We start from the raw sequence: 14338 nt of genomic DNA, 5'->3' as shown, positions 1-14338 counted from the left end.
ATCACCAAAGACACTGCAGTGAAAGCAATAAGCATCTGTCACAAGAAATAAATAATAGTAATTACAGTAACTGTCAAAAGGCCCATTTTCCTGCTAAACATGCAGTTTCCCTCCGATAGGCCTACTCAGCTGATTATACTTGGTACTTTTACCTAAATAAAAACGTGAATGCAGGAGATTTACCTGTAAATAAGCTCACACTGTGGTATTGGTATTTCCGACTGCATTACACTTTGGGGCGAAGTATTTTCCTTATGATTTGAAACTGATTCTGATTTCCTGCTCTTTCCGATTCGCGCCTGATTTGTACGAGCCTCGCGCGGTCCGTGAATGCCTCAGCAAGGTAGGCGGCCTCGAGCTCATCAGACGTGATTAAACTCACCTGTAGGCGGCGGCGCGTGCTGTTTGAACCGGACTGAGGTTGGTGAGTTTCCCGCGGACGCTGTTGTGAGTTTACCGGCGCCGGGATGCAGAAAGGCCTGAAGAAGTACTTCGTCAACATGGACGAGTACCTGTCCAGTCTAGGGCTCTACAGGAAGATGGTGGCCCGGGACGCCTCCAGTCTGTTCAGAGCCGTGTCAGAACAGGTAAGCCGGGCCGGGGGGCTCTGAGGCCGACATAGTGTCGAGCAGAGTCTGGACAGTCCTTTTCCTTCACTGGTGTTTGTGGTTGTTGCTGAAGTGTTTAATTGCCAGACTCATCACACATGCAGGTTTTAGGATTGGTGTTGCTCAGGTGACCTGATGCACCCTGTGGATTAAGTTCTGAGCAAATGTCCCTCAGTCATCACCAACTGGTCTGAGGTCCAGAACTGGTGCAACAGGTCCCCTGAAGGCCCAGTCCACACAGTGATTTCTCAGGCCAGTGACTGTAATGAAGGGAAGCTCTGGGTCTTCATGTGGTTCATGTGAGAACCAGTGAGTGCACCTGATCCCCCGTCCAAAGGAGACGATGCTGATGCTCCGTTGTAACGTGGCGTGCTGCAGCACAGAAACAGGACAGAGATTTACCTGAAACCTGTACAGGTGAGTGTGTAACGCTGGTCGAGGTAGACTGTGCCCGGTCGTGTTTCATGGGTTGAAAATGATGAAAACAGCAGCAGCCTGGAAGGAGAAGGTGAGTCTGAACCTCTGACTGGTGTCACTGGAGGGTTGACCCAAAGATCAGTCAGAGCTGATTTAAATGCTAATGAAGCGGGTCGTTAGTTGAGCAGACGCTGATCAGGTACCAGGTAAATGGTGCAAATGTTTATCGACTCAAGCCGCTGGTTTCTGTGGAGGTTTTCTAGTCAGGGCACAACGCTGACCTCAGGTCTGTCTCCTCATCAGTTATGGAACTGCAGCGATTGATCAAATGACTGAAATTAATTTGCAGCAATTTCAGAGTTGATCAGTTGTTACAGTCAGTTTTCAAACCACACTTCCAAGATTTGCTGCTTCTCTGCATCGTGTCTGTAACAGAACTGGACTGTGAGCTGACTGGTACAACTGTCTGTGTCTGTGTCTGTGTCTGTGTCTGTGTCTGTGTCTGTGTCTGTGTCTGTGTCTGTGTCTGTAGCTGTATTACTCTCAGAACTACCATCACAAGATTCGACAGGACTGTGCCAACTTCATGAGAGCCAACAAATCCAGCTTCGAACCGGTGAGTTACTCACATTGGCTCCTCCAATCAGTCCAGTTGACTGGTCTGTGTTGCTCTGACCTCAGCCTGGTCCCAGATCAGTGTGCACACCTGAGCTCACTCAGTCTGAGGCGGTTTTCACCTCTCAGCTGTGATAAAGTAGAATTAGGTCCGACTGCTGATCAGGGAAATCGTGTAACCACGGTAACGTGTATGAACGTTTACCTCGATCAGACCCAGGCGGTTCAAGCTGCAGTCTGGTTGTTTGTGCTGGACTCAAGTGGCTCCGGCTCCTGCAGATCAGATCCGTCTGTTTTTTTTCTTTCAGTTTGTCGAAGGTTCGTTTGAGAAGTACCTGGAGCGCCTGGAGGACCCGAAGGTGAGATACTGTGACCTTTGACCCTTAAATCCACCGACATTTTACCGGTGAACAGGTGTAACTGTCTGTGTGTGTGTGTGCGCTTGCAGGAGACAGCGGGGCAGGTGGAGATCAAGGCTCTATCTCAGCTGTACAGGTGAGAAGCAGTGGATTCACACACCTGTTGAGTTCATCAAACACCTTTGTCAGGGCGGGGCCAACTGAGGCACCTGCTTCTGTTTTCAGTGTGTCTGCAGGTTCACTACAACATTTCTGTTTATTCTCGCTCCTCTGGAGACAATTATAATGGGATGTGATGTCATGAGGCCAGGACGTCTCCTTAATGACATAAAATACACACATATAGTTGTGTGTGTGTGTGTGTGTGTGTGTGTGTGTGTGTCTAGGCGCTCGTTCCTGATCTATCGTTACCCGGGGAAACCTGCCACCCTGATCTCGGAGGACGACTTTGTGGACAAGGTGAGGAGGAAAAACCCACATTGATGTTCGGTCACAATTTTGCGGAATCTCGTCGTTCTGTGGGCGGAAACAGGAAGTGCCTGTCTCGGGTTCGATCCTCAGTATTCAGGGGAACATAACATAAATGACATTAGAGCTGTAACAACTAAATGATCAATTGAATTATTGAAATAGGTGGCGACAAATGTGTTCATTGATCAGTTGGATGTAGTGATGCAGCTGCAGAGACGTTTCTCATAACAATCATTGATCCAGTAAAATGTTTATGGTTTGACATGGCGGCTTCACATTTTCTCGGATCATCAACCTCTGTCTGCACCTGCACTCCGGCTTTCCCGCCCTGCTGTCAACCTTTTGATTGGACTAGAAACAGAGTCATGTGACCTTGAACTCCCTGGTTATTAGTCCCTGCTGACTGTCAGTCATTTGTTGCCTAGGTGATGCTTTGTTGCTCCATCAATGGTCACTACGACATAATTTACCCGAGGAGTTACCCCACCTCTGCCGCCCTCTCTCAGTGTGAGTATTGATCGTGTGTGTGTGCGTCTGGCTGGTATTACTAACACTGTGGGAACCAAAACCTGGTGAAAGGTTAAAGGTTAGGGCAAGTCTCTTTTATTAAAAAAAAAAAAAAAAAAAGAATCAATGTAAAGTCCTCATAAGGTATGAAAACACTTGTTTGTGTGTATGTGTGTACATGTGCGTGTGTGTAGCGCTGTTGTACGAGCTGCTCTACACTCAGGTGTTTGGAGTGGACGAGGCGGAGCTTTACCAGGCCATGGATGCCTTTAGGGTTGGAGGTCGTCGCTATAGAAACAGTTCGTCGGTGTGTAGTGATGTTGACATCAGCTACGACACACCTGAAGACCGAGGGCAAAGGTAAACATACACACACACTGGTCATCATTAGATTCACTGGTGGGAAAATAGTGGCCTGTGTCCTGAATCTGGCCCAGCGACAAACGCTGTGGTCCTGCTGAGCTTTTCCACAGGGTGGGAGGCACCTGATGCTGACACACGCATGGCTTGAACTTCATCCCCGTTGGGGGAAACAGCTGAAGTGTGTTTGTCACATCACCTGTACGATGACGTCACACACAGGTGTGTTTTTGTCCTGCAGGGAGGAGGTGGAGCCAGGTGACGCTGCTCAGGAGAAACCCAAAGCTGTGATGGACGACACGAAGGTGCTGGGGGTGTTGAATATTATTATTTATTGATCCGGTGTCTTTAAAGGAACCAGATACTGAACGACTGACGTGTGTTTGGTTGTTCAGCCATCTGCAGACGCCCCCCCCTCCAGACTGTGCCTGCCTTACAAGGTGCTGAAGTCTCTGGACGCAGAGGTTTACAGAAACGTGGAATTCGACGTGTGGCAGGACTCCTGCAAAGGTAACGCACGTTGAACAGGTGGAAATGATTCCTGAGGCCAGTTTTAAATGTTCATGTGAAATCCAACAGTTTTGCTCCTGAGATCTGAGTGATCATGAAATCACATGACGATAACATGCACATCATGTAAGGTCAGTTTTATCCAGCCAGGTGGTTCAGGTGTGAATTTACCACAGTCCGACACCTGCAGAGGAAAATTTACACAACCTGAATGGTTGACTATCTGGATCCTCTCCGACCTCTTTACATAAGAGCAGCAGGTCATGTGACACTGGAAATGCACCTGAGTGATGTTTAAGTGTTGATGGTTTCAGGTTACTGCCAGGTGTGTAATGTGGTTACGGTCTGCAGTGTAATTGTAATTGAATACTGTTTAATTACTCTGTGTGTGTGTGTGTGTGTGTGTGTGTGTGTGTGTGTGTGTGTGTGTGTGTGTGTGTGTGTGTGTGTGTGTGTGTGTGTGTGTGTGTGTGGGTGTGGGTGTGGGTGTGGGTGTGGGTGGGTGTGTGTCTCTGTCTCTGATAGAGATGCAGAAGACAGACTACATGGTGTTTGCAGGGAGGCAGTACTTCCTCGGAGACAAGTGTCAGGTAATAAAACACACCTGACCTTGACCTTTATTCCTAACAGATGTTTATTCCGATTGAACAGTAGTGAAGTCATTGTTACACACACACAGAAAAAATAGTGTGTGTGTGTGTGTGTGTGTGGTCATAACCATAATGTCCCATCCCAGTATCTGACCAGTCACAGACTGAGCTCAGTCAAACATGTTACTGTCAAAGTCCAGCCTCAGATGTTCGTACCTGTTTTCAGGTGCGCCTGGAACCAAAGGGGAAGTACTACAACGCCTTCATCCAGGAAGTAGGAACACACCCTTCAGCCGTTACCGTCTTCATCGAGGAGCTCGGAGAGAAGTAACACACACACACACACACCCCTTAATCTACACCTGATACTAACGTTAAACCTGAACCAGGATGCTCACACATGCTTCTGAACAAGTGAAGACCAGACTAAAGGGTTTTAAACGGATCCTCAAACAGGTCGAGAAGTTGTCAGAACATCTTCACATCTCAGCTTTGGAGCAGGAGAACTGAAATGCAGCTACAGTTCATCATGTTTGTGCGTTCGTCTCTTAGGCACCTGGTTCCTCTAACTGATCTGAAACCAGTGAATCCAGTTCCTGCCTGGAACGTTGCTGCTCCCACTAGAAAAGGAGATCTGGGTGAGTTTTTCTGATCCTTCTCGCTTTTGCAAATATTCACAAACTGTAAAGCAGGTGTGCAAGGACAGTGGACCTCGAGGACTAACCCGAACCCAGTTGTAAGGTGTGGTCCCTCACAGTGAAGCAGTAGCAGTGACACTTCAAGCTTTAGTTTTAGTTCAGTGTGGCAACGTTCTGAGTCACCGTGGTGTCACCGCCTGTTTTCCCACCTCTCTCAGACTCGGACTCTCGTGGTCAGCGCCATCACCGCCATCGATACTTCAGGAAGTCTCGGGGCAGCAGTGGTGTGAAGGGGACAGAGCTGCTGATGCCGCCGCCCTCTTCTTATGGAGGCCCCGCCCCACCTGCTCTCCCCCCCCGTTTTCAGCCAACAGGACATCCCCGCCCTCCCCCTCCTCCATCACCTGGAGCCATGACCTATGACCCCTATGCACCCCCTCACCACCACCACCCTACAGCCAGACCTCGCTATGGAGGCTCCAGGTGAGACATTATTCCTGCCACCTGCTTAGAGCAGGAAAAGGAACTTCAGGCAGGAACAGGTACAAACATCAGATGTTGTTTTGGCCATCAAAGTTTGAGTGAGAGAAAGAAAAGAGTGATTGATGCATGACTGAAGATTTAATTTGAAACTTACTGAGGACTGTGTCTGTGTGTGTCTGTGTGTACCTGCTTTGTGGGTTCTGGTCAGAAGCTCCACCCGTTTTTTGAACCGTCACCTGATTGGTCCGCAGCTGACGTACTACCAGCCGGGCAGACGCTTCTACCAGGACTATGAGAGCTACGCCTTCAGGTCGCGGTAAGTGCCAGCACATGGGGCTGGAGCTTTTCTGGTGCTCGCTCTTCTATTCCTGTGGAGTCATATCACTGACTTTGATTAATTAGCTGTTGCTCCACATATGAAATGACAGAAGGAAAATGTGTTTAAAATAATAATGAACGTTTGCTGGTACTGACATTTTAATCAGCCACATAGTTTTTTGTATGACGGCCAACAAACTCTATGTTCAGTCCATTAAGATGAGTCTTTAAACCAGTCAGACCAGTCACTCTGCTGCTAAACCCTGTTCTGACGGTTTTCAGCTCATGTTGGGCAGTGAGATGTTAGTTTTCTCAGATCAGATACAAACTGGCTATTTTTGAGTGTGAGTTAAGATTTTTAAATAATTTGTATAAAGGTTGTTGCCTGTTTAATAAGATGCTGATACTCTAACAGTAAAGAATAAGAAGAAAGTAAATAATCATTACACAGTGGGACATTATTTCACACACCAGCTTCAGCTGATCTCAGAACAGCTCTGTGTAGAATTAAGGTTCAGGTGTTAGCGCCACCTAGTGTCGCCCCCAAAACCACTCTGACCGACAACACTGGCTGCTGACACGGAGCTGTGCCTTTAAGAAGTACCCGTGTGGCAATGAGCGCTTGTATTTGCTGTTTGTTTAGCCGCAGTCGGCGTCAGCTGGCAGCAGCTCTGAATAAAGAGTGTCAGTTCGGTTTCTCGGACGTGCCGGAGGAGCAGCCTGATCTAGACGCAGCCATCGCCTTCTACCCGCTGGACGACACCAGTGAGGCTGTGTTCCCTCCGCTGCCGGTAAAACCACAACCAGATGTTACACACACAAGAAACACTAACACTAGTTCAGTGCAACCTCTATTATTTTAAACTGGGATGGGAACTGAGCCTAAGACGCACAGAAAAGATGCAAATCTGAGAAACACACAGGACTGGGGATTTACCTGTTAACTGACTTTTCCCACAGGGCCCACCTGTGGCTCCACCCACCGCAATTACAGCCCCACCCCCTCCACCTGCACCCTCCTACAGAGTTCAAAGAGGCTCTGGGCCACTCCCCCCTGCACCGCCACCTGGAAACACCCCTGTCTGCTCATCGGACGATGACCAGGAGGATGCAAGCACCGTGGAAGACCAAGGTGAGGACGGAAGACCACAACCTGATGTGCAGTTACTCCAGTCTAGTTAAAAAATATATCATCGTTTTTCAGAGGAATTAAAAGGAGCAAACAGAGGAATTAAATGCTAAAACTAGAACACTTGTAGCACAGGCTGCTGCCACCGTCTGTTTTCTTTCAGTCCCTTTTTGATCACTTCAGTCACTTCCTGCAGAAATTTCACAGTAAAAGCCTGATCAAATAGCCCTTGTTAGACTGGTAACGTGGGGAATTGTGCAGGAAGAGATGAGTTTCATTAACATTAATCAGAGAAGGAGAATTAGTGGATTTGTTGTTGCTGCTGTTAAGCAGGTGAAAAGGGACTTTGCTGAATATAGACCAGGCTGTTGCTCATGTTTCCCAGTACCTGGGCGGCTTTAATGTTTCTGTGAACACCTGAAATGATTCCTGTCTCCTGTTCTGCCAGCCGAGTACACAGAGGAGTACATCTACAGCTCTCAGGGTCAGTATCGTCTCAGTAAGCTCAATCAGCTCTCCGTCTGAAATCGGGGCATAACACTAATTTTTAAACCTTTTCAGATCAGAGCTACCAGACTCCAGGCGTTTATGCTGCTGCCGAGCCCACCACCAACCAGGTAACACACCTGACCTCTGGCCTGCTGGGCCTGAATTGCTCTCAGGGATGAATTGTGGTTTGGTTTTTCAGGATTATGTCAGGTAGGAAGAGAGTATTAACAGACATTAAAAGGTAAACATTAGGAATCGAGACCATTTCCCCATGATTATTATTCTTATTACAGACATCTCTCTAAAATGGTTTGTTTTAATTCTTAAATTTTTGTTTGGTGGACATGGCAGTGTGTTTACCTAAATGGTCATGACTGGTTCAATATGAAATTACTGCTAAAAGCCAAACATGAAGCAGTGGGGTGTACTGTGAGGGTAGTTCAATGGACCCAGGCAGAATCGGAGAGAACTGGGACTACGATGATCACCAGCTACATCCGTTAGACCTGGCGTTCAGACTCTGTGCATGTCACACCTGTTTTTTTTTTTGTTTTTTTTTTTTTTAAACATCTGATATAGTCAGTGATTATTATTCATTCAGACACTTGTCCACTTGATGCAGTTGATTGAAACAAACTTATAGTTCTGACTATATTCTATGAACCAACACATTCATCACTTTTTAAAGACAGTTTGATAGATTTTAACCCCAACCCACTGGTGTGACCTTCACCTGCTGACCCACCTCACATTTTCAACTTGACGCCCAAAAACAATGTTCATATGATTTTCCATAAACGGTGACGCCGTGATGGTTGGATGTCATTTCCGAAACGGCCAAGTTTGTATAAATCAGCATTTTATGGCTAATTAAAGACCTCGCTAACCCACTTAGCTCGCTTCGCTGCTGTGATGACCAGGTCATGTGATCATGCCATGAAAGTACAGTGAGGGCTTCCATGTTTTCTCTTATTGTGAAAGGTCGAGCAGGAAGGAGGTGCTGCAGACTCCCCACCAAGACCAGACATGAGCTACAGCTACACCCAGCAGGTACACACAATCAATATATTTATCAGTATCTGATCAGGCTGTTTCTCCTCGTTGATCTGTTTCCAGCTGTCGTGTTGACACCACCTCCATAGTTTTGTTGTGGATTATTTTCCTAATGAATCTATTAGTTGCAAAATGGAAAAACAGTGGTAAGTGCCTGTCAAGGCTGCCTGGAGCACTTGTTTTGTCTGGACATACATCAAAATCCCCAATCGGTTCGAAATAAACCAGAAAGGCCTCAGTCGACGAGTTGGAGCAAGATGAGTTTTGTTTCAAACAAGGCTCAACTCAAAGGACTTTGTTATTGGACAGTCCAATAATTGACTGTTTTTTGTTTTGTAGCACAGGACCTCAATGATAAAGACCAGTATTTACTGTATGTTCAGTATTAGACTGACCATCAGGCAGAGCAGGGCCTTCTGCAGGCTCACAAATCAAATCACACTCCAGCCACAACATCATCCCAAACTTAGAGGCAGTCACACCGGAGTCAAAATCAGACTGAAGAATCCACTCCCACCTCCTCTTCCTCGTCTGTCAGCGAGTAGCTCATCACCAAACAACCACTGTCACGACGCCATTTCAAGAAGAGCGTGATGTTCTTTTGTCTGTGGACTTCTTTCCATATCAGCTGGTCTGTCCTGTGTCGCCAGGAATCCCACAATGCATTGTTCTTTACAAAGAATGGGGTGAGCCTTCTCTGGGTTTCCACCGATTCAGTCACTGATATTATTTTGCTGGCGTGTGTGTTTTCAGGTGGTAAAGCCATTACCTGTTATCTGTTCTTCACCCTCTTCCTCATCCTCACACTCTTCTCCATCACGTGTACCTGCAGCTGCTCACCTGCCGTCGGCTGCACAGACACGCTCAGGTACGTGGACACACCACACGCTGATGCAGCTGTGGACACGGTTCACAAGTTGTTCAAACAAGCGAAAAGATGAATCCACAAATCAAAAACTTCAGATGTATTTTATGCAGATTAAATACTTCACAGCAGGCAGAACCAGTTTGCACATATTACATTTATTCGTACAGATCACAAAATCATCTCCAGGCACTTTACAGGGAACCCAAATCTCTTATGAGCAGCACTTGGCAACTGTGGAGGTTAAACTCTTTAATGGAAGACAGGTGGGGGGGGGGGCTCAATGCATGATGGGAAGTCTAGGCCAGTCTAAATGTTTATTCTGAAGCAACTGAGGTTTTATCAAATCGGCATCGATGTAAACAGTGCGTTTAGAATCAGAATGAGTTCAGGTCGTACAGGTATTATCCAGTTACACAGCTACTGACACACTTGGAACAAAAAGATAAATGATAAATGTTATTTGTCTTCAGTTGCCATGGCGATCCCAGCCACCTCCCCCTGGTTGGTTAACGAGTTGGGCGAACCTGTCTGCACCATGGTAGCCCCGCCCCCCTATTCCTACGACCCAAATGGCAGTGACTTACCCCGAGGTCAGAGGTCAAGCAGCTGCAACTGTTAGACTTGACACTGGTCTGTGTCCAGTTCTCATGTTTCTGTGTGTGTGTGTGCGTGTGTGTGTGTGCGCAGATTGCAGAGTCCTCCAGTATTACTTCAACTTAGGAGTCCAGGTAAGAGTCCCACTGTCTTCTGCTGGAGCTGACCAGTAACACCAGTATAAAGGCTGGGTGATAAATCAGCGGCTGAGCTTCGTCACCATGGAGACTCCAGGTGACTGAGGTTCAGGTGCAAACTGTTTGTGTTCGTTCACAGCGGCTGTCAGACTGAATCAAACTGAATCTGGATTTTTATTCTTTTTTTTTTTTTGTCCATACTGCCCAGCTCTAACCGTGCTACCTTCACTGTCCTCTTTATTTAAAGCAGCCATTCTAATGCAGTCGAATAGACAAAAGCGGTCTGCATCACTGCTTTTGTAATGCTCCTCTTGATGACTCCAAATCAAGACACAGGCAGGCGTCTACACACATTTCACTCACTGTCCCCACCGAGGGTGTGGAGGAGGCAGGTGCAGTGAAAGAAGCCGGAGATGAAAACAAGCGTATGTGCAAAACAAAAAAAGGAAGATTTTAGTTGAACCTGTCTCTCCCCACAGTGGTACCATCAGAGCTGTTTGCAGCAGCAACACCAGCAGTCGTACCCGGCCACATCACCAGAAGCCTCCTATACCTACCAGCACTACCCCCCCTACCTGAGCCAGGACCCGCCCCTGCATGGTAAGACCTACACGGCCTCTGATTGGCTGCTAGGTGGAAGACTGATGGGCTGCAAGTGTCAATCACCTGTCAGTAATCAGGTCAACATCCACCAGGTGCTGAACCTTTTCACAATAAGAATTTTATTCCTCTCCTGTTAGACTGAGGAGAGACTTTTCACAGTAAGAGTTTTAACAAGCTCAATTTGATGAGGACAGGGTTAAGGAAGTGAAATTCCTCATTGCTGTAAACTATCTGACTCCGTCCTGGTCTTCTGCCCTCAGCTGCCCCTCAGTCCTATCCTGAGGCAGGCCGGACCTCCCATCAGCTCTCCTCCCCTTACCCAGAATCCACTAGGGCAGACGGACAGACGGACGGACAGAGCAGCGGTCAGTACTGGTGACACACCTTTACCTGTAGACCTGTTGGGCCTCAATACATTTTAATGTTCTGCCTCCCCCCCATCCTCAGGTCCTGCCACCTCCACAGAAGGCACTTCCTCCATAAGCTCTGCCTCTGCAGGCTCCGCCCCCTCCTCTACTCTCCTGTATGCGGATCAGACGCCCCTGCCACCTCCCCCACTGCTGCATGTGCAGTTCGAAGCTCTCCCCCCAACTGCCTACTTGCCCTCAGCACCTCCCCCTCCACCTCCCGTTCCTCACCCCACCCACCTCCCTCATCACTCCTCCTACCACTGCCTACCTCCCCATTGGGGGGGCCTCCAAACCGGAGGCCACACCGCACGTGTTTACTGCCCTGCCCCAACCCCCGCCCATGTGGTCAGTTACATCACAGCCCCACCCCCCCACCATACAGCCACACACTACATGCCTCCGACCATCTGACGTGCACCCATTAGCTCTCAGCCAACACAGTGCCAGCCAGTGAAGCTCATTTCTTACATCCTGCTGGAAGTTTTCAGACATGAGAAAAAAACCATTGCAATACAAAATAAACAACGTTAAAACTTAGTGTTAATTAAAATCTGAATTTTGGCAACAAGGCATCTTAGCTTCACTCCTTATCTACAGCGGTGAAATACCTCAGACTTCCTGTTCCAGAGTTTTTTGGACATTCGTTGAGTTTAATTGTTTAACTCGTTTGTGAGCTTGTTTAAGTACTGTTACCATGGTAACATGAGTACTAGTAATTTGCATAGCAACAAACCTGTGTGCAGCCTGGAAAGGACAGTTTTTTTTTTGTTTTTTTTTTTTTGTGATCTGTTGGTTAAAAGAGCTTATTGTTGGAGCATCACCCAGCTAATCGGGGGGGGGGCATGCTCAGTCCCTGTTTTTTGTTGAATCCAAACTGGTGACGGTGTTTGTATCTGGGTGAATAAAGTTTGTTTTCCACCAGCAGACAGATGACTGCTCTTCTTCAGTGACAACACTCACCTGCACTTAGAGATGCACCTGTGTTGGTACCTGTACACTTCTGAAAGGTAAGGGTTGGAGAGGGCCCTTAAGATTTCTGACAACATGGCCTGATACACCTCCGTCTGTGGGGCCATGTGATTCTACACAGGGAGCCTCCATAGAAATGGTCACAAATTCTTTGGCACGTTCCATCGTGTTCATGGGTAACTGGCCTCCACTGAAGACCGTATAGGTTGCCATGCTAAGAATCACAGGTAGGACCATTAGCATTAGCCTGTAGTTAATGTCCAGCTGCAGCTCTAAACATGAAGCACAAAGCTGGTTATTAACTCAGTTTGTGCTGCTGAGAGATGTTTATTTTGTCCACCCTGTTTACATCAGAGGCTAAACAACAACAGCTGTTTATTTAAATCAGTGCTAAGTTAAAATATGTGCTCATTGTTCAGTCTGTCACCTCATTGTGAACGATGAATTTTGTCCCTGTCATGCTCCCATAGTGTGACTCTGAAGTTGCCATGGTGACCCACCAGAGAATGTCATGGTAACAGCTCAGCAGGTATTTCCACAGTCCAGAGATCACGACCTCCGCGGGCAGTCAGCGGTTCCTTCAACCAGCGAGGGTTGGATAGGTGAGTCAGGTGCTTCTCCTCCAGACCAATCAGAACAGCCAATCGTTCCAGGTGCTGAAGCTCATCCCCCTGCAAGTAGGCAGGGCACTGCCAGGTCTCACCCACATCCACCAATCCTGAAAGATATTGATGTGTACAGGTGATGCTGTTATGTAAACCATCCTGTGTTTCAGAGAGAGCTGACATCATTTCCCACCTGCCACCACTCCACGGCCGAACCTTTCTCCGGACTCCAGGAGCGCTTGGATCTGAGGTCGGTTCATCCCCAGTGGGCCGCTCAGCACAGTCCGCCACTCCTCCCCCTCCCAGTCCTGTCGGGCAATGTAGATTGCCAGTGTCTGGTTCTCCAGTGGGGCCAGCAGAGGCCTCCAGCGGCTCTCCACTGTCTTCACCCCGTCCAGAACGAGACCGGCATACGGCTGCCGGAACGACAAGCACCTCACCTGCATCGACATCTGAAAAAACAAATGTTTTTCCTTTTTCATTTAAAGGTTGTTACAGTAGTTCGTTAAATATGTGGTGCTTTCACACAGGCTGCATGAGCCCATGTTGACAAGGGCCATTTCTTTATTCATGCACAGCTGTCGGGAGGTTGATCTGTGCACAGCAGGCTTCACGTACAGTGCTGAGGCCTGATAAAACCCTTCAGTTACTGGAGTCATAAAAACCACCTCCTACTGAACGCCTCTAAAACCAATGAGTGGATTTTCAAAGGTCAACATCTGTGGTGAGGACTCTGATGTGGTGTCAGCCTACAAACATCTCTGTGCACACCTGAATAATAAGTTGGACTGGTCACTGAACACAGATGTACAATATAAAAAAGGCAGAGACGACTTTTCCTGCTAAGGCGGCTTAGGTCTTTAGACGTCTGCAGGAGGATGCACCACATGTTTTACCAAACTATGGCAGCCAGTGTGCTGCTCTATGCTGCTTTATGCTGCAGTCTGCTGGGGAGGCAGCAGAAGGATCCAAGGCGACTGGACAAACTGGTGCAAAAAGATGGTTCAGTGACTGGAATGAGGCTGGACTCACTGGAGGCTGTGGTGGAGAGATGCTCACAGACAAAGGCAGAGACCATCCTGGAACACACTGACCCTCCCCTGGATGGAGCAGAGAAGCAGCTGCAGGACCGGGCGATACAGGAGACCCTTCATCCCCACTGCCATCAGGCTCTACAGCACCTCAGTCAATGGCAGGTGACACCTGACTGATTAACCACAAGACTACCTGGATTTATCTTTGGGGATGAATAAAGTTTATCTCCATTCTGATTGAGTTTGGTTCATGCTGATTTAACCAGTTGACGAAGTTACGACCTCTACCCATAAATGTTTTTCTCGTCACCTGATGTGTATTTAAAACTCACCAGCTGAGATTTAGCGCAGTAGTCACGTTATTCACGTTTAACCAGAAGATTTGTTGAACGAAGCGGCGCATCAATGGCTTTTCGTGGACAGTCACCTAATATTCACGGTGTGACGGTTTAATTTCCGGTGAACACCGAACCCCAACAGGCTTCGGACTTACCGGCTTCGGACTTCGCTGCGTGTTCGGCTCCTTTCGGGCGTTTCCTGGTTGGCGCCATTTCTTCTTCTTCGGGTTAAT

General features: G+C 47.8%; 2 protein-coding genes across 3 annotated transcripts; one reads left to right on the top strand and one right to left on the bottom strand.

Annotated features, from left to right (window-relative positions):
- The first annotated feature begins 467 nt into the window (after window positions 1-467).
- alg13 (ALG13 UDP-N-acetylglucosaminyltransferase subunit) lies at window positions 468-11570 on the top strand. The gene is made up of 25 exons (XM_026323912.2): window positions 468-587; window positions 1558-1641; window positions 1949-1999; window positions 2089-2135; window positions 2386-2458; window positions 2896-2977; window positions 3172-3337; window positions 3579-3642; window positions 3733-3847; window positions 4373-4437; window positions 4664-4764; window positions 4990-5075; window positions 5294-5558; window positions 5767-5874; window positions 6520-6667; window positions 6837-7008; window positions 7454-7489; window positions 7567-7622; window positions 8476-8544; window positions 9301-9415; window positions 9886-10005; window positions 10103-10143; window positions 10626-10746; window positions 11010-11114; window positions 11197-11570. Exons 1-25 carry the CDS (start codon window positions 468-470, stop codon window positions 11568-11570), a joined length of 2784 nt encoding a protein of 927 aa, XP_026179697.1.
- A 386-nt stretch (window positions 11571-11956) lies between these two features.
- On the bottom strand, window positions 11957-14312 carry LOC113140161 (protein CXorf40A). Of its 2 annotated transcripts, none has more exons than XM_026323914.2 (3): window positions 14100-14250; window positions 12927-13185; window positions 11957-12846 (listed from the first exon to the last, which is right to left on the bottom strand). In XM_026323914.2, exons 2-3 carry the CDS (start codon window positions 13183-13185, stop codon window positions 12638-12640), a joined length of 468 nt encoding a protein of 155 aa, XP_026179699.1. In that variant the 5' UTR covers window positions 14100-14250; the 3' UTR covers window positions 11957-12637. The 2 variants fall into 2 exon arrangements, with proteins under 2 accessions (XP_026179699.1, XP_026179698.1); XM_026323913.2 differs by lacking the exon at window positions 14100-14250 and adding an exon at window positions 14261-14312 and having other exon boundaries at window positions 11969-12846.
- Window positions 14313-14338: the final 26 nt, after the last annotated feature.

The sequence above is a fragment of the Mastacembelus armatus genome, unplaced genomic scaffold (genome assembly GCF_900324485.2).
Source record: "Mastacembelus armatus unplaced genomic scaffold, fMasArm1.2, whole genome shotgun sequence".
Classification (NCBI taxonomy): Eukaryota; Metazoa; Chordata; class Actinopteri; order Synbranchiformes; family Mastacembelidae; genus Mastacembelus; species Mastacembelus armatus.
The sequence above is the reverse complement of the archived record's forward strand: the minus strand, read 5'-3'. Positions and strand labels throughout refer to the sequence as shown.

Bases quoted from the DNA above. Each gene is read 5' to 3' on its own strand.
- LOC113140161 (XM_026323913.2), bottom strand. From the start codon at position 13,185: ATGTCGATGCAGGTGAGGTGCTTGTCGTTCCGGCAGCCGTATGCCGGT. The intron at 12,847-12,926 runs GTGGGAAATGAT...AATATCTTTCAG, and splicing joins CGGCCGTGGAGTGGTGGCAG to GATTGGTGGATGTGGGTGAG.
- alg13 (XM_026323912.2), top strand. From the start codon at position 468: ATGCAGAAAGGCCTGAAGAAGTACTTCGTCAACATGGACGAGTACCTG. The intron at 9,416-9,885 runs GTACGTGGACAC...ATTTGTCTTCAG, and splicing joins GGCTGCACAGACACGCTCAG to TTGCCATGGCGATCCCAGCC. The intron at 11,115-11,196 runs GTCAGTACTGGT...CCCCATCCTCAG, and splicing joins GACGGACGGACAGAGCAGCG to GTCCTGCCACCTCCACAGAA.